The 26,874-nt window shown below is 50.4% G+C and overlaps 2 protein-coding genes across 5 annotated transcripts in view; one reads left to right on the top strand and one right to left on the bottom strand.

Annotated features, from left to right (window-relative positions):
- PAOX (polyamine oxidase) overlaps positions 1-4,504 on the bottom strand; it is a 28,102-nt gene extending 23,598 nt beyond the window's left edge. For both annotated transcript variants that reach the window (XM_073353093.2, XM_073353094.1), the window contains exon 1: positions 4,407-4,504. The gene's annotated coding sequence lies outside the window, so the exon portion shown is untranslated. The remainder of the gene's footprint in view (positions 1-4,406) is intronic.
- Positions 4,505-6,268: 1,764 nt separating this feature from the next.
- DEPP1 (DEPP autophagy regulator 1) lies at positions 6,269-12,208 on the top strand. Of its 3 annotated transcripts, none has more exons than XM_073353095.2 (2): positions 6,269-6,519; positions 11,492-12,208. In XM_073353095.2, exons 1-2 carry the CDS (start codon positions 6,440-6,442, stop codon positions 12,174-12,176), a joined length of 765 nt encoding a protein of 254 aa, XP_073209196.1. In that variant the 5' UTR covers positions 6,269-6,439; the 3' UTR covers positions 12,177-12,208. The 3 variants fall into 3 exon arrangements, with proteins under 3 accessions (XP_073209196.1, XP_073209198.1, XP_073209197.1); XM_073353097.2 differs by lacking the exon at positions 6,269-6,519 and adding an exon at positions 9,798-11,360; XM_073353096.2 differs by lacking the exon at positions 6,269-6,519 and adding an exon at positions 9,807-10,026.
- The last annotated feature ends 14,666 nt before the right edge of the window (positions 12,209-26,874 follow it).

The following is a 26,874-nucleotide window of genomic DNA, read 5'->3' as shown; positions in this document are numbered from 1 at the left end:
TTGGTTAGTCTCTAAGGTGCCACAAGTACTCCTATTCTTTTCCAGGTGCAAGGCACACCCTTATCTTATTACATAAGCTATTACCAGCAGGAGAGTGGGGTGGGGGGACAGAAAACCTGGATTTGTGCTGGTTTCAGAGTAACAGCCGTGTTAGTCTGTATTCTGGATTTGTGTTGGAAATGGCCCACCTTGATTATCACTACAAAAGGTGCCCCCCCCCCCCCCCCTCGCTCTCCTGCTGGTAATAGCTCACCTTACCTGATCACTCTCCTTACAGTGTGTATGGTAACGCCCATTGTTTCATGTTCTGTGTGTATATAAATCTCCCCACTGTATTTTCCACTGAATGCTTTATGAAGTTTTTAATATGTTTTTAAATAAGGACCAAAGTCATGATTGTAATAAGGGACAGCCAAGAGCTGCAGTAAAAATTAAAAAAAAAAAAAAGGGAAAAAGATAGTGAGTGCCCTCTGGAGCAACAGCAGGGGTAAGGTGCACAAAGAATCAAGATTAGAAACACTGAGCCTTAAGGTGGCTCTAAGTAATCAGACTGTCATTGTCACTTTAATAAAAATACATAAACTCTGAGCACCAAAAAAAGGCATATAGTGATAATGCTTCTCAGCTATTACGTGTAAATAAACTTAAAGCTTAGCACAGCAGAAAAACTATTACAAACCTGGTCTGCTGTATAAAAAGGTTTCAGAATAACAGCCGTGTTAGTCTGTATTCGCAAAAAGAAAGGGAGTACTTGTGGCACCTTAGAGACTAACCAATTTATTTGAGCATGAGCTTTCGTGAGCTACAGCTCACTTCATCGGATGCATGCCGTGGAAACTGCAGCAGACTTTATTTATGCACAGAGAATATGAAAAAATACCTCCTCCCACCCCACTGTCCTGCTGGTAATAGCTTATCTAAAGTGATCATCAGGTGGGCCATTTCCAGCACAAATCCAGGTTTTCTCACCCTCCACCCCCCAACACAAATTCACTCTCCTGCTGGTGATAGCCCATCCAAAGTGACAACTCTTTGTCATGCACATTGTGTAATCAAGTTGGGCTATTTCCTGCACAAATCCAGGTTTTCTCACATCCCCCCCACCCCCATACACACACAAATTCACTCTCCTGCTGGTAATAGCTCATCCAAACTGACCACTCTTCAAGTTTAAATCCAACTACAATACCCACCTGCAGAAGTAAAGAAACAGATTGATAGAGCCAGAAGAGTTCCCAGAAGTTACCTACTACAGGACAGGCCTAACAAAGAAAATAACAGAACGCCGCTAGCCGTCACCTTCAGCCCCCAACTAAAACCCCTCCAACGCATTATTAAGGATCTACAACCTATCCTAAAGGATGACCCAACACTCTCACAAATCTTGGGAGACAGGCCAGTCCTTGCCTACAGACAGCCCCGCAACCTGAAGCAAATACTCACCAACAACCACATACCACACAACAGAACCACTAACCCAGGAACTTATCCTTGCAACAAAGCCCGTTGCCAATTGTGCCCACATATCTATTCAGGGGACACCATCACAGGGCCTAATAACATCAGCCACACTATCAGAGGCTCGTTCACCTGCACATCCACCAATGTGATATATGCCATCATGTGCCAGCAATGCCCCTCTGCCATATACATTGGTCAAACTGGACAGTCTCTACGTAAAAGAATAAATGGACACAAATCAGATGTCAAGAATTATAACATTCATAAACCAGTCGGAGAACACTTCAATCTCTCTGGTCACGCAATCACAGACATGAAGGTCGCTATCTTAAAACAAAAAAACTTCAAATCCAGACTCCAGCGAGAAACTGCTGAATTGGAATTCATTTGCAAATTGGATACTATTAATTTAGGCTTAAATAGAGACTGGGAGTGGCTAAGTCATTATGCAAGGTAGCCTGTTTCCTCTTGTTTTTTCCTACCCTCCCTCCCAGATGTTCTGGTTTAACTTGGATTTAAACTTGAAGAGTGGTCAGTTTGGATGAGCTATTACCAGCAGGAGAGTGAATTTGTGTGTGTATGGGGGTGGGAGGGATGTGAGAAAACCTGGATTTGTGCAGGAAATAGCCCAACTTGATTGTCATGCACATTGTGTAAAGAGTTGTCACTTTGGATGGGCTATCACCAGCAGGAGAGTGAATTTGTGTGGGGGGGTGGAGGGTGAGAAAACCTGGATTTGTGCTGGAAATGGCCCACCTGATGATCACTTTAGATAAGCTATTACCAGCAGGACAGTGGGGTGGGAGGAGGTATTGTTTCATATTCTCTGTGTATATATAAAGTCTGCTGCAGTTTCCACGATATGCATCTGAGGAAGTGAGCTGTAGCTCACGAAAGCTTATACTCTAATAAATTGGTTAGTCTCTAAGGTGCCACAAGTACTCCTTTTCTTTTTGCGAATACAGACTAACACGGCTGTTACTCTGAAACCTGTCTTTACACAATGTGCATGATAATAAAGTTGGGCCATTTCCTGCACAAATCCAGGTTCTCTCACCCCCTCACCCCCCTCCCAAAAACCACACACACAAACTCACTATCCTGCTGGTAATAGCTCATCCAAATGAAGTAAGCTGTAGCTCACGAAAGCTCATGCTCAAATAAATTGGTTAGTCTCCAAGGTGCCACAAGTACTCCTTTTCTTTTTGTATAAAAAGGAAAACTGAGGTATATCACTTCATAACTGCACAGTGGAATAATTCACCCTAACCCCTTAAAAGGTAGAAGCCATTGAAACATGGTCTACCGATAGAACAAAACCACAGGAAAGTATGGGGGTAATTCCTCTGTTTTGCCTGCAATCAGCAAGGAAATTTGTAAAAAAAAAAAAAAAAAAAAGTATTTTAAGCTATAATCCCCCTACCACAAGGAGGTAGAAAAATGTTTTTCTTGTCTTTCAGAACTTCAGAAAAAAATGGTACCATCTGAGGAGCAACTCAGAATACTATGGATCTACTGTCGCGACAAAAATTTTGTTTGTCTTGTTGCCAGCATTGTTGTGTATTGTTTGTGTGTTTATATATTAAAAAGCATATAGCGTTAGGGAAAAAATGAACATGAATTTTAAGCACAAAATAAAATTAACAAGGGAAAAAACAGTATGTAAAAACTTTGGTTACTAAAATAAATAAATCTGTAATTGGCAAATCTTAATCTACTTCAAGCCTCCAAGCCCAGCTAAGTGTACCCAGGTCTAGTAATCAGGAGAGAGGCCAGACAAGTAGATCAGCGAAAAGGCACTGCTAGAAATGCCAGCCCCCACAGATGTACTCTCCTTACAAGTCTTGTTGGGTGGATTCAATTTCCTGTGGCCACAAATTTACAAGTATGCTGAGATTATGCTTCCTTTATGAAAACTGTTAAAGAAAAAGACTCAGTGGGAATGGGGGCCAACACAGGATTCTACCTTAAGTACTTTAAAGCAAAAACCAGTCACAGCTCCAGTTTAACAAATGGCCTTGACTCATCGGGAAAGTGTAATCTGTCTGGCTGCTTATGACCTCAGTACTAGCAGCTACTCTACTGCAAAATAATGAAGGAAGAAAACACGTATCAGTAGCCTATGAATCAAGGAAACTGCAAGGCACAGAATTAAATTTTAATCCCTGTGAACACGAATGCCTAGCAGCTGTCTGGGCAGTACAATCCTTTGAACCACTCACAGGCACAGCACCCATTACTATTCAAAGGACACACACTCCCCTTAAATACATTTTATCAGGCAAAATGATGGAAGGTAAGGTTTCTAATACCCAGTGGACCCTCATTCTAGTTAACAGAGAGGTCACTACTGAAACCATGTCCAAACCAGTTATGCGGACGCATGTTTTAATTGAAAAAGGAAATAAACATGAGTGCCCAGAAATCACTCTGAAACAGGGGATTGCTTTAGTGTAAGCACCACCTCTTGAGGAATTGGATACTGTAGGCCAGGAAAAACAATTGGTTTACTAATGGGAGTTCAATGGTAACTGAAGGGACGAGATGGATTAAAATGCTGCTATTAACCTAGAAAAGGAGGTTATTCAGGGACATTTGGCCTGCGGATCAACTCAGCATGCTGAACTTCACACTATATACCAAGTTTTAAAACAGTATGAAGGCTCCCCCCGGACCTGTGTATATCTATGCTGATAGTGATTTTCTGTGAAAGGAATACAGAATTGGATGTATGACTGGCAAAGAAATGGGTGGAAAGCAGCTGCTGAAAAGGATACAGAACTGGTCTGCAGGTTTGGGGACCCCCAAGGTTATAGATGTAGACAATGGGGTTGCATTTGTGGGGGAAATCTTTACCAGAATAATGCATGCTCTGGGAATTAAACAAAAGTTTCATATCCCATACTGACCCCAACCGTCAGGACAGGTGAAAAAAAAAATCGTACCATTAAAGAGACATTGAGAAAAGTGGTAGACCACACCGGTTAAAAACTGGCCTGATAAGCTGCCCTTGATCCTGGCTGCCTTCTGCAGCGGTGACAGGCTGGAAAGAAAAATACAGTCATAACAAATTTTGTTTTGGCAGTCAGTGTGGTTAATAATTGATCCTGAATGCCTAACTAGAGATTCTGAGGAATAACCTACTGTGAAACAGCATAACTACTTCCAGTGGCTCAAACAATTGCAAGAAAACAAAACTACCTTACAATACAGGAAGAAAAGGAGTATTTGTGGCACCTTAGAGACTTACGAGTTTTTTCATGAAGTTGATAGATTTCCACTCCATACGGGTAAACCAAGCCATTGAGGAAAAGAATACAAACTGTATAAGCAAAAAGCCACTGACTCTGAGCTATGGAAAGTTGGTGACCAGGTAATGTATTTAAAGCGAGGGGAAAAGGCTCATGCCCTGGATTTTAAGTGGAGAGGTCTTTATTCCATCATTGACTGTCTTAGCTCACCGTATTAAAAAAAAAACAAACCAACAGCAAACTCAGATGGGTTCATGTGTCACAGATAAAATTGTTTTCTTAATCTGTTTAATTATTACAGGTATTAAACATGAACTAGGAGTATATACCTGCCAATAATCATGTTGCACCCCGGTAAAGATTCCTCGTACACGACCTGATCCTAAGGGAGTCCTGCCAGGAACCTGCTAAGGGCAAGATGTTGCTTTGGGGGATATTTATACACTTTTTGGGGTTCAGGGACAACACATGCACGGGGGAGCTACAATAGTTTAACCGAAAAAGCAATGCGTAACAATACCTCGTATGGGCCCTTCGCACAAACTACAATACAAGCCTGGGTTAATATAACCAATGAGGATTGTAACTGCATGATTAAGGTAACAACCCCTATGGAGCCAAATGTGGATTTTAATCCTTTTTGTGAACCTGGTTCACACACCATTCACACCAGGACCATTAGAGGTGCTCACGATTAAAGTATGGGTGAACAGACCGATTTTAGTGGGCAACATAACAGTGTTACAGTTAAATGGTCCTCCAATCATGGAAAGACCCTACCCACATTTACTTAAAAAACAACCACCCATTAAGGCACACGTGGCACCCATAATAACAACGCTACACATCACAGTTAATTGGACAAAGAATAATCTAACCACCACGCGGCCTGAATGTGCACCATTGGGCTCATTGGCCGGGCTCATCGGCTGGCAGAGGGCAGTGTCCACACTTCCTGCCAGCATCAGCGTGAGCTAGCGCTAGCCAGGCTGGGCTGTGTGTCAGCGAGACCGCGCTGCAGGGGGCACAGCCAAGAGACAGCCTCGGAGCCTCCACATGCCGGGGACATCTCACCAGCCCCACACACGCTCCCATCAACAGCCCCAGCTGGCCCCACATCCCAGTTCATACGTCTCCGTGCAGGGGGCCTCACATGGGCGACTGTCCCACCGGGCACTACAGAGCTGCTCACAGAAGAGGGGGGACATGACCACGTTTCGTTGGGGCCTGTGATTACGGGCTGCCACCTGGGATGGGCAGTTCCTTCCTCACAGCTCTGGGCCCTACCCACTGTTACCTTGGCAGCCAGCACCAGCTCACAGGCAGCCCGTGGTGCTGGGCAGTGCGTCACCCTGTCCACACCAGCTGCAACTCCCATGGCCCTGACTGCTCCTTGGCACGCAGCCAAGTGACAATGGGCCCCAGCCTTAGCTGCCTCCCAAGGGCAGCCACACCCATCCTGTGCTCAGGGACAGCAGGAGTGTGATCAGCCAAGCACGTCCTGCCCAGGACTGCCCAGGCTGAGCGGGGCTGTGGAGAGCCTTGTCCTCTCTCCAGATCATTCAGAGGAGTTACACAGAAGCAGGAATATGGGCCAGCCCATGCAGCCAGGGTCTCTGGGTCAGCGCTAGCCTAGCCCCCTCATCCAGCGGGCCCTGGGCACTGTCTGGAGCTGCCAGGCAGGGCCCCCAGCCTCGGGCATTGCTTACTGCTGTCAGGCTCAGTCCATGGCCTCATCGTCCCACCTCTTCCAGGTCCTTTCAGCTCCTCACGTTGCAGATCCGCACCTGGAACAGACGACAGAACAGTGAGTGGGCGGGTTAGAAGGGTTCACCCCATGACGTTCCCACCCCGCTGCCCAACTGACTCAGCGAGAACTCGGCTGCAGGGGCCTCCCTTCTCCACAGGCCTCTTCTTTGCAGCCCTGACCCTCGGATGTGCTATCTCCCCCTCCAGGGGAGCGCCCTGCTCCCACAGGACCCAAGGGCTTATCGACAGGTGGAGCTATTCAGAACAGCCATTCCTGAAGAACTCCCTGTGTGGCCCAGGCAGCCCTTATACAGATGCACAAGGCAGGGAGTGGGATGCAGCCACCTCTGGGGTGGAACATAGTTTAGGGCAAGAAGTGAAGAATAACATACCCAGTTGAAACTGCAGTGGGAATTTCAGTCAGGGGCTGTGTTGGAATGGAGTTGGGGCATGGGGGGTAATGCCCCTGCCGACTGCCGGGAGAGCTTTGATGACCACAGGTGCTCATCACCAGCTCCTATCTTTGGGAAGCGCAGCCCCTCCCTCAGCACAGCACCCAGAAGCAGTGTGCTGGGCACTAACCCTCGTGGAGTCTCCCTGCTGCGTTGGGGCCTTTCCTGTAGGAGTCTCCCATCCAAGGCCCAACCCTGCTCAGCAATTGCCTGGGGCTGTATGCGTCCAGGGAGAGTCAGGAGGTCTCCATTGCCCTATGCCTTGCACACCATTGACAGCAGGGTAGACGGGCATGAGGCAGGAGAATTTCATGCTATGCTCGTGCCCAGGGCTGCCCATAGCGCAGGGCCCTGGATACGCAGGCTCACAAGGGCTGAGCTGGGTCACAGTTACGTGGCCAGGAGCCTGGGTAACTCCCTGGATTGCCAGTGGAGTGGGCGCTGTTGGGAGCTAGAGAAGAAGCGGGTTCAGTGGGGAGAGAACAGAGCTGGGCCCTGCATGCATGAGAGCAGACTTGGGCTCCATGCTCTGTGCCCGATGGGCATGGCAGGATCGGTGCTCAGGCAGTGGCAGCCTGCACTCTGGAAGCACAGTTCCTGCTCATCCGTGCCCGAGTATGCCCCGCTCCCCTGGCCATGGCATTCACCCATATGCACCAGCAGCCACTTCCACCTCCCAGGGCTTGGGGCAGGGGAGGCAGATTCTCTCATTCTCACCCTCCATCTGCAGGAGGACAGGCCGGCACAGGCCCCAGGATATATTTAGCAACCCCTCAATGAGCAGCTTGCCCTCTCCCTAGGGTACTGCCAGAGGAGACAAGAATAGCCTCGCAGAGGGGAAGCGGGAGGGCCGGCCAGCTGCTCACACCTCCCTACGTGCTGTGCAGCATGGCAGTGGCTCCGCAGAGGAAGGGATCCCCCCACCGCTCCACCTGCAGCTCCTCATGTGCTTGGCTGGGATGGAGCGGCATGACCAGGGGCAAGGTCCGCCCGGAGAACAGCTCCACGCAGCTAAAGTCACGTATAGCTGGGCTGACTGGCGGCACACAGGGAGTGATCTGTAGGGAGAAGCCAGGAGCCTCCCAGTTCCCTGTCTGCATCCCAACCTGGCTATGCCCTAGGGCCCAGAGTGCACGCGGCCCTGGTGCAAGCAGGTCACAGGAGCCCCAGCTGCCTTCACCAGGCCCAGCGGATCAGGAACTCCTCCGGCCACCTGCTCAATGCTACGCCGATTGCACTGCCAGATGCAGCCTCCTTTGCTACCTCTGACAATTCTGCACTCGGCTCCTGGTGCAGCACACTCACGGCCACACCCAGATCCAAGTGGGATGGGCCCCATGGCATCCAGCGCCAGCCAGCCCCAGTGCTGCACTGAGCTGAGAGCAGCTGGCAGGCTCCCGTCCCTGCTGGAGATGCCACTCCAAGGAGACATGCATCTAGCCCCAGGCTGCTCTGGAGCTCCCCCCTCCTGTACTGCTCCACTGCCTCGCAGGCCTGAGCTGGGCCCATGCCTGAGGAGGGGGGCCTGGAGCAGGCGGGGCTCTAGCACTCTCCTTGGGCAAGGATTTTGGCAGCTCCAGTTCTGATCCCTCAGGCTCCATTAGCCCCTTCCTATAAAGGGCGAAGCGCAGGCATGGCACTGCCAGTGACTGGCCCAAGGCTGCTCAGCAGGGCAGTCACAGAGCTTGGAATGGATCCCTGAGCCAGGCTCTGCGCCAGGCACATGCTGCCTCCTGTGGCCCTATTCTGGGGAAAGGCTGCCTCATCTGGGAACCTGCCCCTGCTTGGCTATTGTGGTTAGACGTTGATAGATGTTTGGCTGCATGTGTGTGTTCCCTCTGTGTGTCGCCCCAGCCCAGCCCAGCCAGCTGGCACGGCAGACCTTGAACAAACTGCCCAATGACGACAAGATCCGTGAAGGGATGAAGGCACCCAGCCAGGTTTATTGTTGATGAAGCACGGGGACAGTGGGGCTGTGAGCGCTGGGCTGGCTATGCAGCCCTGTGACATCCCCATCGGAGCGTTGCCCATTGACACTAGTGGGGATCCAGACCATTGACTCCAATGGAGCGATGCCCATTTACTCCAGCTGGGGATCCGGCCCATGGACTCCAAAGGAGCGATGCCCATTCACACCAACTGGGGATCTGTCTTTTTGACTACGACTGATTGACGCCAGCTGGGGATTTGACATCACCTTTACATTAAAAAGGAGATTTTCCTGTTTGTGTTTGTAACTCTGAAACTGCAGAAAGGCTCCGAAACTTGATGCCATTCGCCTTCCCTGGAGCTTCACCTCCCCTCGCCCGCCCCAGAGCTGACTGGTGTACGGAGCCTGGTCCTGTGACAGCACTGCACAACGGCAGGTCATTCCTGCGTTCCCAGCTGTCAGGATTTCATTTTGTTCATTGGCCCATTCCCTTAAACCTTGAGAGATTTGGGGATCTTTTTCCAACAACTGGGCAGATTTCAACCCCCCAACATGCTCTGGGGCAGAGTCCTTTCAATGCTGCCATGATTATTTTAGTCACCTCTTGGGTCCCTGCAAAAACAGATAACCAGTGGGAGCTGGGGTTTTTCCATAGCGCACTTAAAAAACCTCAAAGCCTCAGGACTGGCTGTGCCCAAGAGCAGTAAACTGCCGGAGCTCTCCCCACAGAATAGCGCAAAGTGAAGACTCCTTCAATCAACAATAATTGAATCTGCTGGGACATTAATCTGAAAGATAAACATTTGCTGAAAGGTCACAGAAGTTACCCAGGCCCCTCCTTCTGCTAGCCTGTGTTTTTCCTATGAGGACACCATGCCCCTCTGCCTTCCTGAGTTCGCCTTGTTCACTGCGGCTTCTATTTTAGGCACTTGCTGGCAGTGAGTTATAGCCCCTGGCAGGAAGGTATAAATTCAAGCACAGGGAGCAGGGCTGTTGAGCAACATCCTGGCCGTGATTTAAAACACTACTCCAGGCTATATAGTGGGGTGCGAGCAAACACAGGGTTGGAAAGAAAGCTCTCAGTCCCTCACAGCAAACAGAGGCAGTTTCAAGGACTTCATTCCACAGCTAAAAGACTGTGATCTCATTTCGTAGGAAAACAGCAACTTCTCACACGCACAAGGTAACACGATGCGGTTTCTCAGTGGTAGCAAAATGAGGGATTAGTGTTCAGTACTGTACTGCTTTGTATCCTAACAGCTCAGCCGGCTGAGGAGTAAAGGCCAAGCTGCGTCGAGCCAGGCCGGATTGAAAACCCAGGCATTGTGGAGTTTGAATCAAAAAGACAATAGCCACCTAGCCTGTCTGGCTCCAGGTGCAAATCTATAGGCAAACCAACACCATTTTGCGGCATGGGAACAAGCCCGTCTACTTCAGTGCTAACTGGCCTGGACAGTCAGGGATCCGGACCGTCCAGTCTGAAAGGGCATCAGCTTTGCCAAAGCCTAGATTGCTTTGGGTCCCGCCCTCGCCTTTGTCAGCCGCAACTGAGGAGGCAAAGCTGTCTTGGGCTCCAGCTGGGTTACAGAAGGACTCCCCCAGTTTGACAGGGCTAAGGATTCTTTGCTCCCTGTGCTTTGTGTAAAGGTGGCTGAGTGGCAGGAGTATCACCTTTGCGGAATGGGGAAAAGAACCAGATTAGCTGGACAGGGAAGGCAGGCCCCGAGTTAACCCTTCCCTGTCAGTCTGGGTGAATGGGCGCTTTGCATTCAAACAACTTCACTACTGCGCATCAGACTGAAAAGTAAATTGTTTGCTCACCTGCTCCAGCCTTGTCCTGGATGCTGAGCTGCTTCTGGCTGTGCTGTGTGTTTGTACAAACCTGGCTGCGCGAACAGGCATCTGGCTCCAACTGTGGCGGAGAATTTATTGCCTTAGTTGTTTTTCACGCAGCTAGTTTCCTCTGCCCCCACGGGGGTGGCAGCCTCCTGGGTAGCTCATTGAAAGTGGCATCCTGAGTCTGAAAGCAGAAGCCTCTGCTGGCTGAGCTGAAATTCCCAGATCCACTATCCATGGCTGCAGCAGGTTCATTGAGTCTCTGTGTCCCAGTCACTAGATGGGACAGTGTGTTGCCTGGATCTAGGATTACCAGAGCATTTCATGATGGTGCGCGCCAACCTGGCAGCTGGCACTTTGGGATCCAGACGCACGCAAGACCAGCTGCGGGGCTGTCTGTTCATTGGCGCAGCTGGGTAAGCCAGCTACATTGGGGATTCTCCATCTCTGAAAATTTTTAAATCAGGACTGGACGTTTCTCTACATACAAACTCTGCTCTAGGGATTATTGGGGGGCAGGCCTCCAGCATGTGTTCCACAGGAGGTCAGACTAGATCATCGCAAGGGTCCCTTCTGGCCTTGGGAATCTCTGGATCTCCTGGATGTAAGAGTCTTTTCAGATCATGGTATGCACAGTCACTGGGTCTGACCCTGCTCTCAGGGCAGCAGGGTAAATCCGGAGTAAGTGGAAAGATTCTGCATTTACACTGGGGGAAGTGAGGAAAGATTAACAGATGTGACAGAAGGGGTGGGGCTGGGGTATTCTGACAGTGGCCAGCCCGGTGCCTCATTCTCTCTCTCTGTCTTTGCAGCATGAGATCCAGGCGGCTGATCTCCGTGACCCACCTGCCTACAATCAGTGAGACAGGAGAGATGCTGTTTGTGGGAGGGAGCCACGCGCAGGCCGAGGAGCCCCTGGCTGGGCTGGATGAGTATGTCCAGTCCATTAGCCAGCTGGCCCAGCCATCCTCGCTGTCCAGCGGGCTCCCATGTCCTTGCCAGGGCAGCCAGAACAAGCCTCACAAGCTCCAGAGGGCACAGGGGAAAGTGGCCCAGAGCGGGGTCGCACTCCCCAGCCCTGAGAAGGTGCAGGGCAATGCAGCGTCACTGCAGGACATCACAGCCCAGTTCAACCAGCAGCACAACCTCCAGGGGCTCACCGGCAGCGCTGACCCGCTAGCCTGGCTCTTCGGATTCTCAGAAGCAAAGGAGCAGAGTCCGGGCCTGCGGAAACGGGCAAGTCCTTCTTCCCACTCCTCCCAGACGGCCACCGACGCAGGCTGCCCAGCAGCCCCCCAGCAGACAGCCCAGGGGAACCTCAGTGCCACCAGCGATCCCAGCAGCGCAGCCCGGAAACTGAGCGGCCCAGCTCTGCCTCTGGAACGGAGATGCCGCTGGCAGCGAACACGCAGACGGCCAGCTCTTCCCAGCTGTGTGGTGAGGGGCAGGCCCAGCCGGGCCCAGAGCGCCCGCCTACCTGTCATTTATGAATTGTGATGGACTCTAGTAAAACTCACTTGTCAACGGTGCTCCATGTGGCTGTACTCTAGGGTGGGGGTCACTGCCTGGGTGCGCAGCCCAAGGGCCTGCCTGGATTATATAGGCACACATCACTCAGCGAACGGTGCCCCATACCTCTTACCAGCCCCACACCCCTCTGGCCAGGGGCCCAGGCCTGCCCAGCAGCCAGGCTCTGCCAGGGGTCTCCTCACAGCCAAGGGGCACTCCTAGGGCAGGGCACAGGGCAGCCAGTGCTTTTCCAGTCAGATAGAAGGATGTTGCCCTGAGTGACGGGCACACAGGCCAGCCGGAGCCCTGGGCACAGGCATTATCTTGGCTCAGTCCAGCTTTGTGCTGGGGGATCTCACTCTTCCCGGCTCAACAAAGGGAGAAAGTGGAGTGCAGCGCTCAGCAACTACCACTGTGCATCTCTGTCCTGACACTGCACCACTGTCCTGACCCCCTGCCCCCCCCTCCCCTGCCCTGACACTGCACTGCCCCCTGCAGCCCCTCAGCCCCCCCTCTGCCCTGACACTGCACTGCCTCCTGCGGCCCCTCATCTCCCCCCTCTGCTATAACACTGAACTGCCCCCCTGCCCCTCAGCCCCCCCCCCCGCCCTAACACTGAACTGCCACCCTGGGTCCCCCCGGCCTCCCACTGCACCACTTCCCCCCCTGCCCTGACACTGCACTACTGCCTTGTGTCCCCCCAGCGTCCTTCTGCCCTGACACTGCACCATCCCCCCCGCCCCACCCTGACATTGCACTGCCTCCCCTCTGCCCTGACACTGTGCTGTTGCCTTCAGTCCCCCCAGCCTCCCTTTGCCCTGATACTGCACCGACCCCCCACAAGCACCCTCTCTGCCCCGACATGACACCAGCGCCCTGGCGCCCTCTCTGCTCTGAAACTGCACTGCCACCTTGGCCCCCCTCGCACCCTCTCTGCCCCATGCTGGCAGGTGACATGTAGATTGCAATCCCCCCTGCTGGTGAGGTTAGTGATCTGCTGTCCCCATGGGGTCCTGCTTCCCGGCGGGGGACAGGGACGGGGATGATGGGGCAACCCGGCAACCAGACCCTCTGCTCTAGTGCACTGGAGTCCTGCATGCACACACGTATGTGAGGTCACGTTACCGGCTATGGCTGGCCCCACGGAGGGGAGAGGACAGTGCTGCCAGAGCTCCAATGGCCAGAGCCTGACTTGAGAGCAGAAGTGGGCGAGCTGGGCTGGGGAATGAGCGACTCCCTTCCGGCCAGCTGTGTCTGCAGCATGCATCATCACATGGGGTGCGCACGCATGTCATGTTGGTAACGTGTTGCACATTAGCAGCGCAGGCATGCTCCCACTCCGCCAGAGGTGGCCTTGGGCGGCGAGTGGCCCGGCCAGAGGGGAAACTCTGCTCACTAAGGTAAAGCTTGTCTGGGCAGATGCCAGAACTGCCTCAGCTCCTGCTCAGCACTTGCCGTGGGGACTAAGGCCCGTCCCAAACTGCCCCCGTCCTGGAACCAGGCCCACTGCTGCGACCAGCCCCTGGATACAAACCCAGAGTGCTGGGGACACTAATCCAGCCCCAGACACTGCTCCACTGGGGAGGGGCAAGAGAGACCCCCCACCCCAGACCTGAGGTCAGTAATGTATGACCACAAGGTGCCCAGGGTTTGCAGGCACCTCCGGGGTGAGAGCACCTGGCCACTGCACCTGGGCCCTGCAGTGACGAGAGCAGGATGAGATGCTGCAGAGAAACAAACACAAAGTGGGCAGGGTGTGGGATGCCTGCTTTCGGAGCAACTGTTACCAGATTTGCCCGTTACTTTGGGGTACGCTCATTTATTAGGGTTACTCTTCTGGGGCGGGTTCTGTAATTCTGTCAATCTACTGCCTGTGTCACTTGTGTTCTCATACGGAGCTCTACTTCTCCCTGCTGCAAGTTCCCTCTCAATGGAGCTATCCTGCAGGACCTAGGTTCCCCAGGGCTGGGGTCTTGCAGCACCTCCAAGGTGTCACCCTCATACGCCATGGGCACCGCACTGGAACAGAGTACACCTTGTTATACCAATAAAATAAAAACCAGCAGGAACTTATTAAAGGGAAAAAGGCAAAATACCACATTTACTGTGAATACAGAAAGAATCATAGTAAGCAGTTAGTTATAGTTATAACATTCCATTCAATCTCATATTTATTCACACATTCATTCATACAAACATACACACACACACAGGTTCTGCAAGGTTGTTATCATAGTTACCAGCCTTAGAGTTGCTCATGCCAAGCCACTGGCCAGGTGGCCTGGACATGAGGAGGGAGCAGGGCCTTGTCAGATGCTCAATGGAGACTCAGAGTTCAGAGGTGCTTTCACATGAGTTCACCTCCCAGGTGGGGCGCAAGAAGGCACCTTGGTCATTCCTCCAGCTACTCACTGTTCACTCTGGCCACTGTTGTTTGTTGTGCCACTGTTCACTCCATCACTCTGTTGCCCATGGCCCTGCACCATCACCTTCTGCTGCCACCTGCCAGTGTAACCTCTGCAAGTTGGTCTCTTGAGGTTCCACCCAGCTCTCAGTGATTTCAGCTGAGCTCTCAGTGCGGAAACCTCACTGCTCATGCAGATTCGGCTGTCTCTTCCACAGAAACACTGTCCCTCAGCACGTCTAAGCAGGAAGACCTAATTATCAGTGATTTCAGCTGTAGTGGTCACTTAACAAAACAAAAGACTATCTATGGAGCCTAATCAGCTCTGTCTTTAAACAGTGGAGAGGGGCAGGACAAATAGGCAGACCATTAAGCAATCACTCAGGCAGACCATTAAGCAAAACACCTGTCCCCACCCTCTCTCTTGGTGCCCTCAATCAGCACAGGCTAAGTACAGTTCTACTACCCTTTACTCATAGCACTGGTCTACACTATGTGGTTAGGTCGAATGTAGCCGCGTTAGGTCGATTTTAAAATGAATGCGTCTACACGAACAACCCCGTTCCATCGACCTAAAGGGCTCTTAAAATTGACTTCTGTACTCCTCCATGGCAAGGAGAGTAGCACTAAAATTGACCTTGCTGGGTCGAATTTGGGATAGTGCAGACACAATTCAATGGTATTGGCCTCCGGGAGCTATCCCAGATTGCTCCAATGTGACCGCTCTGGACAGCACTTTCAATTCTGATGCACTAGCCAGGTACACAGGAAAAGCCCCGGAGAAATTTTGAATTTTGTTTCCTGTTTGGTCAGCGTGGCGAGCTCAGCAGCACAGATGACCATGCTGAATTGCAGAATCGCAAACGAGCTCCAGCATGGTCCGAAAGGGAGACACTGGATCTGATTGCTGTATGGGGAGAAGAATCTGTGCAGGCCGAACTCTGATCAAAAAGAAGAAATGCTAATATATATGCCAAAATCACACAGGGCATGGTGGAGAGAGGCTACAACAGGGACACACAGCAGTGCCGCATGAAAGTCAAGGAGCTCAGGCAAGCCTACCAAAAGATAAAGGAGGCAAATGGTCACTCTGAGTCAGAGCCCCATACATGCTGCTTCTATGATCAGCTGCATGGCATTCTGGGGGGAGGACCCTGCCACTACCCCACCACTGTCCATGGACACCTGCAAGCGGGGAGTCTCACGCAACGGGGAGGAGGATTTTGTGGATGAGGAAGAGGAGGAGGAGGAGGAGGAGTATGCGTAGCAGGCAATCAGTGAATCCATTCTCCTCAGCAGCCAGGACGTTTTCATCACCCTGGAGCCAATACCCTCCCAAGGCAGGATCACAATTGTTAATACAACAAAAGGGCGGGGAGTCTCTGGGTGCTGTTTCTGTTGTTAGAGTATTGCTTTGAGTCTCTCTCTCTCTGTGAATTGCTTTGAGAACAGACTCTGTCTTAGAATGCACTAACACAATTAGCAGCTTGCAAGTTTCACACATAGAGGGAGAGAAACAGTACCAAAAACCAAGAGACCTCTTAATTAGTAATACCCTGGAATCTAAACTCTGGGGAATCAAACTCATTTGTGATTTTAATACAGAACTTCTTTAATATGATCCAACAACCTGAGCAGGCTGGGTCGAGCAGCACTTTCAATCTGCCACCCTCGTATGTCCCAGGTTCAGCACGTCCCTATCCCCACTTTCACCTTACAATTGTTCTGGTAGTAACCCACTTGATGAGCAAACCCCACAGGGATCTTTAGCTTAGATACAAGGCGGGTTGCTGCAGAGCGAATGGGGAAGCCAAAAAACACCCATGGGGGGGAAGCGAGGGGAGGGAAGAGAGAGAGAGGGAGAAGCAACCAGCTTAATCATGACAGTTATTTACTGCCAGGTAGTAACCATAGGGGAGCCAAACAAACAAAAGAGTTATAATATTAAATCTAACTTAAATTTGATTATAAAAGTCAGGTTTAGAAAACTATAACTGATCACGTAAGTCAGGGCCAGAAGGCTATACCTAGAGAGAGAGCTGGGTTCTCACCACTCCGTGAAGCTTGAACCAATCGGGGGTCCCAGGTGGTGGTGGTAGCTGAGAGTCCAGAGTGCTGGAGACAGGCAGAGCACGATCAGTCAGGAGAAGATCAAGTCCCAGTGGAAATTATGCAGATTTTGGATCCAGGCATCAGAACACTAAGCCCTGGTTTACACTAGGACTTTAGGTTGAATTTAGCAGTGTTAAATCGATGTAAACCTGCACCCATCCACACAATGAAGCCCTTTATTTCAACTTAAAGGGCTCTTAAAATCGATTTCCTTACTCCACCCCTGACAAGTGGATTAGCACTTAAAGTGGCCTTGCCGGGTTGAATTTGGGGTACTGTGGACACAATTCGATGGTATTGGCCTCTGGGAGCTATCCGAGAGTGCTCCATTGTGACCTCTCTGGACAGCACTCTCAACTCAGATGCACTGGCCAGGTAGACAGGAAAAGAACCGTGAACTTTTGAATCTCATTTCCTGTTTGGCCAGCGTGGCAAGCTCAGGTGACCATCCAGAGCTCATCAGCAGAGGTGACCATGATGGAGTCCCAGAATCGCAAAAGAGCTCCAGCATGGACCGAACGGGAGGTACAGGATCTGATCGCTGCTTGGGGAGAGGAATCCGTGCTATCAGAACTCTGTTTCAGTTTTTGAAATGCCAAAACCTTCGTCAAAATCTCCCAGGGCATGAAGGACAGAGGCCATAACAGGGACCCGAAGCAGTGCCGCATGAAACTTAAGAAGCTGAGGCAAGCCTACCAGAAAACCAGAGAGGCGAACGGCCGCTCCGGGTCAGAGCCCCAAACATGCCGCTTCTATGATGAGCTACATGCCATTTTAGGAGGTTCAGCCACCACTACCCCAGCCGTGTTGTTTGACTCCTTCAATGGAGATGGAGGCAACACGGAAGCAGGTTTTGAGGACGAAGAAGATGATGATGATGATGAGGTTGTAGATAGCTCACAGCAAGCAAGCGGAGAAACCGGTTTTCCCAACAGCCAGGAACTGTTTCACACCCTGGACCTGGAGCCAGTACCCCCCGAACCCACCCAAGGCTGCCTCCTGGACCCGGCAGGCGGAGAAGGGACCTCCGGTGAGTGTACCTTTTAAAATACTATACATGGTTTAAAAGCAAGCATGTGAAAGGATTAATTTGCCCTGGCATTCGCGGCTCTCCTGGATGTACTCCCAGAGCCTTTGCAAAAGGTTTCTGGGGAGGGCAGCCTTATTGCATCCTCCATGGTAGGACACTTTACCACTCCAGGCCAGTAGCACGTACTTGGGAATCACTGTAGAACAAAGCATTGCAGTGTATGTTTGCTGGCGTTCAAACAACATCCGTTCTTTATCTCTCTGTGTTATCCTCAGGAGAGTGAGATATCATTCATGGTCACCTGGTTGAAATAGGGTGCTTTTCTTCAGGGGACACTCAGAGGTGCCCGTTCCTGCTGGGCTGTTTGCCTGTGGCTGAACAGAAATGTTCCCCGCTGTTAGCCATGGGGAGAGGGAAGGTTTGAGGGGGTAGCCATGCGGTGGGGGGAGGCAAAATGCGACCTTGTAACGAAAGCACATGTGCTATGTATGTAATGTTAACAGCAAGGTTTACCCTGAAAGAGTGTAGCCATTGTTTTATAAAATGTGTCTTTTAAAATACCGCTGTCCCTTTTTTTTTCTCCACCAGCTGCATGTGTTTCAATGATCACAGGATCTTCTCCTTCCCAGAGGCTAGTGAAGATTAGAAAGAAAAAAAAACGCACTCATGATGAAATGTTCTCTGAGCTCATGCTGTCCTCCCACACTGACAGAGCACAGACAAATGCATGGAGGCAAATAATGTCAGAGTGCAGGAAAGCACAAAATGACCGGGAGGAGAGGTGGCGGGCTGAAGAGAGTAAGTGGCGGGCTGAAGAGAGGGCTGAAGCTCAAATGTGGCAGCAGCGTGATTAGAGGAGGCAGGATTCAATGCTGAGGCTGCTGGAGGATCAAACCAATATGCTCCAGTGTATGGTTGAGCTGCAGCAAAGGCAGCTGGAGCACAGACTGCCGCTACAGCCCCTGTGTAACCAACCACCCTCCTCCCCAAGTTCCATAGCCTCCTCACCCAGTTGCCCAAGAACGCCGTTGTGGGGCCTCCGGCCAACCAGCCACTCCACCACAGAGGAGTGCCCAAAAAACAGAAGGCTGGCATTCAATAAATTTTAAAGTTGTAAAATTTTAAAGTGCTGTGTGGCCTTGTCCTTCCCTCCTCCACCACCCCTCCTAGGCTACCTTGGTAGTCATCCCCCTATTTATGTGATGAATGAATAAAGAATGCATGAATGTGAAGCAACAATGACTTTATTGCCTCTGCAAGCGGTGATTGCAGGGAGGAGGGGAGGGTGGTTGGCTTACAGGGAAGTAGAGTGAACCAAGGGGCGGGTGGTTTCATTAAGGAGAAACAAACAGAACTTTCACACCGTAGCCTGTCCAGTCATGAAACTGGTTTTCAAAGCTTCTCTGATGCGTACTGTGCCCTCCTGTGCTCTTCTAACTGTGTCTGGCTGCACGTAACCAGCAGCCAGGCGATTTGCCTCAACCTTCCACCCCTCCATAAACATCTTCCCCTTACTCTCACAGATATTGTGGAGCGCACAGCAAGCAGTAATAACACTGGGAATATTGGTTTCGCTGAGGTCTAAGTGAGTCAATAAACTGCGCCAGCGCACCTTTAAACGTCCAAATGCACATTCGACCACCATTCTGCACTTGCTCAGCCTGTAGTTGAACAGCTCCTGACTACTGTCCAGGCTGCCTGTGTATGGCTTCATGAGCCATGGCATTAAGGGGTAGGCTGGGTCCCCAAAGATAACTATAGGCATTTCAACATCCCCAGTGGTTATTTTCTGGTCTGGGAATAAAGTCCCTTCCTGCAGCTTTTGAAACAGACCAGAGTTCCTGAAGATGTGAGCGTCATGTACCTTTCCCGGCCATCCCACGTTGATGTTGGTGAAATGTCCCTTGTGATCCACCAGAGCTTGCAGCACTGTTGAAAAGTACCCCTTGCGGTTTATGTACTCGCCGGCTTGGTGCTCTGGTGCCAAGATAGGGATATGGGTTCAATCTATGGCCACACCACAGTTAGGGAATCCCATTGCAGCAAAGCCATCCACTATGACCTGCACATTTCCCAGGGTCACTACCCTTGATATCAGCAGATCTTTGATTGCGTTGGCTACTTGCATCACAGCAGCCCCCACAGTAGATTTGCCCACTCCAAATTGATTCCCGACTGACTGGTAGCTGTCTGGTGTTGCAAGCTTCCACAGGGCTATTGCCACTCACTTCTCAACTGTGAGGGCTGCTCTTATCTTGGTATTCATGTGCTTCAGGGCAGGGGAAAGCAAGTCACAAAGTTCCATGAAAGTGCCCTTACGCATGCGAAAGTTTCGCAGCCACTGGGAATCGTCCCAGACCTGCAACACTATGTGGTCCCACCAGTCTGTGCTTGTTTCCCGAGCCCAGAGTCGGCGTTCCACCCCATGAACTTGCCCCATTAGCACCATGATGCATGCATTGGCAGGGCCCATGGTTTGAGAGAAATCTGTGTCCATGTCCTGATCACTCACGTGACCGCGCTGACGTTGCCTCCTCGTCCGGTATCGCTCTGCCAGGTTCTGGTGCTGCATATACTTCTGGATAATGCGTGTGGTGTTTATTGTGCTCCTAATTGCCAAAGTGAGCTGAGTGGCCTCCATGATTGCCTTGATATGGCGTCCGCACAGAAAAAAGGCTCGGAACGATTGTCTGTCGTTGCTCTGACTGAGGGAGGGGTGACTGATGACATGGCTTACAGGGTTGGCTTACAGGGAATTAAAATCAACAAAGGGGGTGGCTTTATATCAAGGAGTATTTCAGGCAGGACTTCACGGAGGGTTCCAATAAGCATTCGTGCACCTAAGTAATTGTTCTTATTGGAACAAGCAGGTTGGTCTGGCCTCTGATTGATTCATGGCTAGATTTACCTCACTGCACCTTCTTTTGAGCGACTGCAGTGTGACCTAGAGGAATGAGTCCCCTAGATGGGGGGCGGGGGGAAGCAAATGAGTACAAAACAAATCTGGTCTATTTCTTGTTTTGATCCACTCCATCTATCTTTTACATCTTTGGCTGGCAGCAGACTGTGCAGAAGGACTGCAAGCCATCCACATCTCATGGCTGCTTGGCAGAAGATGGTACAATAGGACTGCTAGCCATCCTCATCTCTTGCCTGCCCAGCAGAAGATGGTACAATAGGACTGCTCGCAATCCATATCGCCTGCCTGCTTACCATAAGATGGTTCAATAGGACTGACTGCAAGACTAAAGAGAATGACCTGGTCAAGTCACTTCTAATGTAGTCCCTGCACCCATGTCTGCCCAGGCGCTCCTGGCCGACATGACCAGGAGCACCTCGGACATGACGATGATGGCTACCAGTCCTACTGTACTGTCTGCTGCCACAAGGCAATGGGTTGCTGCTGCTGTGTAGCAATGCAGTACCACGTCTACCAGCATCCAGGAGACATACGGTGACAATGAGCTGAGCGGGCTCCATGCTTGCCGTGGTATGGCGTCTGCACAGGTAACTTAAGAAAAAAGGCACGAAATGATTGTCTGCTGCTGCTTTCACGGAGGGAGGGAGGGAACGGGGGCCTGATGATATGTACCCAGAACCACCCGTGACAATGTTTTAGTCCCATCAGGCATTGGGATCTCAACCCAGAATTCCAATGGGCAGCGGAGACTGCAGGAACTGTGGGATAGCTACCCACAGTGCAACACTCCGGAAGTCGACGCTTGCCTCAGTACTGTGGAAGCACTCTGCCGAGTTAATGCACTTAATGCACTTAGAGCATTTTCGGTGGGGACACACACACTCGAATATATAAAAACGATTTCTAAAAAACTGATTTCTATAAATTCGACCTAATTTCATAGTGTAGACATACCCTTACTTGAGCATGGACAGGGGGTTTTGTAGGGAAAGAATAATGGCTCAAGGGAGAACACTAGATTTGTTTATGTGTAAACTGATGGCTCAAGGGAGTATACCAAAGTTGTTTTGTAGACAATAGGAACTGATCATTTCTGGCTATGGGTGGTGTTCCTTGGAGGGAGCTCACAATGCAATTTGGGAGCTTCACTATTTTGGATACCAATAAAGGATTTATTACTAGAATTGGTCTGATAACTTCTGAGCTGGGTGTGTGCAGGCATGGGTTTATTAACATCTGGAGCAGAGATTCCCCCATCATGCAGTGCTTCCCCGCTTTTCTGGTCCCAGAGTTCCGTGCGGTTCTTGTCTTGGAATCTCCATTCTCCATTCTGTATGCTAATGAAGATGCCTCCTTGTTCCATCTTCGATGCAAATGAGGCTAGGGGAGTTTCCTTAATCCTGTCACCCTTGTCCCAGGGGTTAAGGCAGGGATGGGCAAACTACAGCACGCGGGCCAGATCCAGCCCATCAGGGCTTTGGATCCGGCCTGTGGGATGTTGACCTGAATTTGATGGGTTAGTTGTTATGGCTCGCCACTGATTGCATCGAACCAGAAGATTTATAGGTTCTTATCCAATTCAGACTACAAAGTTTAAGAACTCAGAGAGTTCTATATCGGGAGAGGATTCTTGGGGTGTTTGGCAAGAACACGTACTCTGAGGACAATACCAAATTGATAAAACCTTTATTGAAATTAACATAAAAATAAGAAATGCAATGAAACTTATAACTGCAAAACAGAAAAAGAATTCCAAAACTCCTGGTGGTACCATCTCTGTTATAAGTACCTTAACCTAACATACTCACACCCTTCCTGAGGACCCGGTAATAGGAGATGAAGGACGAGCCTCACTCCTGGCATGCCCGATTACGCAATGGTGCTGGCTTCCCCAATGATTAGGAATGTTGAGTAGTTATACTATACTGCATAAGCTGAGCTGATAGAAGATAGAATAGATAGATAGAGCTTAGAACTTAGAAGGGTAAAATTTATCCCTAAAGCTAACCCTAAAGACTGACTATTGAATCGCTCTTACAGGGTATTTTATAGGATCCTGACCTATGTAATTCAGGCCCAACCTACTATACCCAAATCTTATTTCTGTACCCTAAGAAATTTATGGGTACCCTTCTTCTATAGGTTAGTGGATTATGACATTTACTTTCTAAATATATTAATAAGGATTATCTCATTCCAAAACTGCCAACCTCGGCTCTCTTGATGACCTCCAAGTTGTGGTGTACTCTGCAGTTACCAACCGGTTGCAGAAGTCAGATAAACCTGTGATGTGATGTGGATAAAAGTTCCTCCCTTTGGTTCCCCAAAGTTCAGGGACCATTCTTATCTGTGCCAAAGGCTGCCACATTTTATGCTGACATAGTTATAACTGATTATACTTTTTGCTATATAGCAGATCTTACCGGATCTTACAGGCCAGTAGGCTTCTTCCATTTCAGCATTTCAGCAAAATTTATTATTAGGAAACACATGCCTCAACACATCCTAAATTCCAAGGAATTCATACTGATAAAATATAAGAATAAAATGGATTAATTTAAGAAAAGAAACATATTAATTGATACTGCTGGCTGGATTAGTAGGATATAATAGCAAAATAATCCTGTGGACTACAGGGATTGCCACCCCTGTGGCGCCGCAAGGCTAAGGTAGGCTGCCTGCCTGCCCTGGCCCCGCACTGCTCCCAGAAGTGGCCAGCACCACATCCCTGCAGCCCCGGGAAGCAGAGGGCTCAGCGCACCGCCCTCGCCTGCAGGCATCGCCCCCTGCACCTCCCATTGGCTGGGAATGGGGAACTGTGGCCAATGGGAGCTTTGGGGGAGGTACCCGCAGGTGAAGGCAGCACGTGGAGCCCTCTGCACCCCCACCCCCAGGGGCCGCAGGGGCATGATTCCAGCTGCTTCTGGGAGTGGCATGGGGCTAGGGCAGGCAGGGAGCCTGCCTTAGACCCGCTGCACACTGCTGCCACCCCGGAGCCACTCAAGGTAAGCAGTGCCGGGCTGGAACCTGCAGCCCAAACCCCTGCCCTGAGCCCCCTGCTGCACCCTTTACCCTTATTTCTGAACCCCAACCCCCTGCCTTGATTCCCCAGCCCCCTGCTCTGAGCCCTGTCCTGCACTCTACACCCTATCCCTGCACCCCAACCCCCTGCCCCCAACCCCCTGCCCTTAGCCCCCTCATATACCCCGCACTCCTCCTGAGCCCCAACCCCTTGCCCTGAGACCCTTCCTGCACATCGCAACCTCTTCCTGCACACCGCACCCCCTTCCACATCCAAACCCCCTGCCCCAGCCCTACATTCATGGCCCTGCATGCAATTTCCCCACCCAGATGTGGCCCTCGGGCCAAAAAGTTTGCTCACCCCTGGGTTAAGGTGTGTCTCCCATTGCCTTTTCATTGCTTTTTGTAAGTCTTTCTTCTGATTGGTTTTGGTTTAAACAGAGGCTGGGGGGTGGAGTGGGGAAGGTCATTCATGAGTTAGACAGGCTGGGTACTGTGCCCTATTTCCCCAAGAACACAAAGCTGATAGGTGACAAGTCTCTCTGTTGATGGGGCACTTGTGCTGAGCTAGTGTCCCCATCAAATCCTTACTCTGTGGTACTGGGACTGATCTTCAGTCCATTGCAGCCACCGCATCAGTCGCTGGATCCAGCAAATCAGTAGAACCAGACCAATTGCTAGTATAATTTGGAAACCAATGATCACCACAAAGGGGTGAAGCATGATATTCAGAAGACCTGTTGCACTGGGGCTCCACCCAAGCAAAGTCTCCCACCAGGAGTGATGGCCTGTGTTTTTAACTGTAGCTGCTAGGCTAGAGAGCTCCTGGGTGTGGTGCTGAATCTCGAGTTTGCCATTCTCCCCCAAAAAGTGCGGAGCTTCTGCAGCTCAGTCTGTGAGGAGGGATGAGTTAGTAGTCCCTTAATTGCAGTGAGACCCATGCCCAGTGAGATGGGGAAACCTTCTTGTAGAGCTCAGGGTAGGCTTTCAAATGTTGCACAGTCTATATAGGCACTGTACACTTAATATCACAACTAACAGTAGTGGTCACATTACAGAAACAGCGATTAACGTGAGGCACCATGGGTTGAATCCAATGTCCATTAATCAATACAATATTACATCTTGTTCTTAAAAACACACATGCTTTACCAACATAAACAATAAAAGACCCCTCTTCCTGGATAACATTGAAGGAACAGTGAGATTTATTCCCAGATTGCGGGAAGAAGCATTCATCATGTTCCTCCAATGCCTCACAGAGCTAGCCCAAACCTTCTTTTCTCCTACACCCCTTTATATTTACTGTGTTCCACACATTATCTTTCTGCCAGGCCCAAGCGTTAGGATCTCTGGATTACATTACTGAGTTATCATTAATCTGTAATCCCAGTGGGATTACTGGGTGGATTACTTGAATTTCTTTGCCTGCCACAGTTATCAGGAATAACTGCGAGCTTTGCTGGTGGTGATTGTATGAAGCATTAACTAGTCTCCACCAGGGCCGGAGGACTAATTCTTCCTCCATTATATGGGGCCAAATCAAGTTGATTGCCTCCATGGGACTTTGTCCTGCTATGGCTTGCCGAATCATTCCCATGATTACGTTCTGGCTGAGAACGTGAGTTTGCTCACATGCTGAGGTCAATGACACATTATTCTGGAGGGACTGTACACCAGACATCCTTAACTCTTCATCTTTTTCTAGGAGTCCTTCCCACCCAGGAAATACCTTACTTATTAACTGCTGTTCCTCACTTAACTATTTCAAAGATGCAGTTAATGGGGTTCCCATCTTTCCTATATTTTTGGTGGCATATGATAGTTTATTAGAACTTCTATGTTTGTGGCATCAACTAAAGAGATTCTTGTTCCTACAGCTGCAATCCAATCACTTAATTCCCTTTTTACTCTATTTACACGGTCGGCTCCTTGCCACATACTTACCCATTCATCCCAACCCTTATGGCTAGTTCCAATCAAGGGAGCTCATACAGGTGCAATGTGAGAGTTATTCATACCTTCTAAGTGGATTTGCACCTCCTTCAGAGAAGTCTGAGGTTCAAGAACCAAACGTTCTTGTTGATCCAATTTCAACAAATTGGGTCCAGAAACTGGGGTTCTGAAACGTCAGAGGGGATCGAGGTTTGTGATCAGAGGGTCAAAATTTAAAACTGCTTTTTGTTGTTGGCCCAATTCCATTCTGTACAATCTGGGCTCATGGAATCCCTCCGAAATGGCAATGTGCCAATAGAATTTAAACCAAATTGTTGGCATGAGCTTGTCACAGTGTGTGCCCTTTAATGGAATTACCCAGTCTGGAGGACCTTGCTGAATCAGGTCATGTCCAGTTCAGCAGTTCCCAGTTTATGAGGAACCGTGTGATATCCCTGCTTGCTGGCGTGATCAGAGATAGCTGCAGTTCATCTTCAGGTAATGGTGGCGTCTGGGTTCCAACGACAATGATGACACATAGGGGCATGGTTGGTCTCCAAACAGTGGAGGAAACCAGGACTATCCTGCACCTTCCGCCACCTGAGAGGTGTTCGATGGTGTACGTCCCTTTTGAGACCACGACGGCTTACAGAAGAATGGGATGGAGTCTGGTGTGGTCTCAGTTTCATAACAAAACTCGAGTGACTCCCCTGTGGCACGCTGCGTGCAATTGGCAAACCTTTCCTGGGGCAACCCGAGGAGTTGCCGACAGCGTAGAACTGACAGCAACTCAGCAGGGCCGGGGGTTGCTCCCATTCCCATAGAATCCATGCATGAGGCACAGCAATTTTACTTCCTGGGCTCCAGCTGACAAGCACCTCCAGAGGTTCAGAGGGGTCACAGGTTCAGCATAGAGCCTGGACGGCATCAGACTCCAGACACTTATGAACAGCAGGGTGCTGGTGCAACGGTGGGATGTCATGGCTCATGTTTGGGACCTGTGAAGGGGCAGAGAAGAGAGAACAAACTCCCCCTCCCCCCCGTATATACTGGGAGAGTCTGGGACCAATACTGTAGGGTGAACATAAAGCAGTGACCTACGTGAGGGTGGCCATAATAAGTTGAGGACTTCTCTGACCTTTTCCTACCTCAACATTGGGGTAGGCACTGAGAAACCCTCCCGATGTGTATTTTCCAACGGCTCCAAGAGGTTCCTTCTTGCTAGCCGAGAAGGGTGGCTGACAGGATAGAGAAGGCAGTTATC

The sequence above is a fragment of the Lepidochelys kempii genome, chromosome 7 (assembly GCF_965140285.1).
Source record: "Lepidochelys kempii isolate rLepKem1 chromosome 7, rLepKem1.hap1, whole genome shotgun sequence".
Taxonomy (NCBI): domain Eukaryota; kingdom Metazoa; phylum Chordata; order Testudines; family Cheloniidae; genus Lepidochelys; species Lepidochelys kempii.
Note: the sequence above shows the minus strand (reverse complement) of the source record. Positions and strands in the feature narration are given on the sequence as shown.

Bases quoted from the DNA above. Each gene is read 5' to 3' on its own strand.
- DEPP1 (XM_073353095.2), top strand. From the start codon at position 6,440: ATGGCCTCATCGTCCCACCTCTTCCAGGTCCTTTCAGCTCCTCACGTT. The intron at 6,520-11,491 runs GTGAGTGGGCGG...CTGTCTTTGCAG, and splicing joins CTGGAACAGACGACAGAACA to CATGAGATCCAGGCGGCTGA.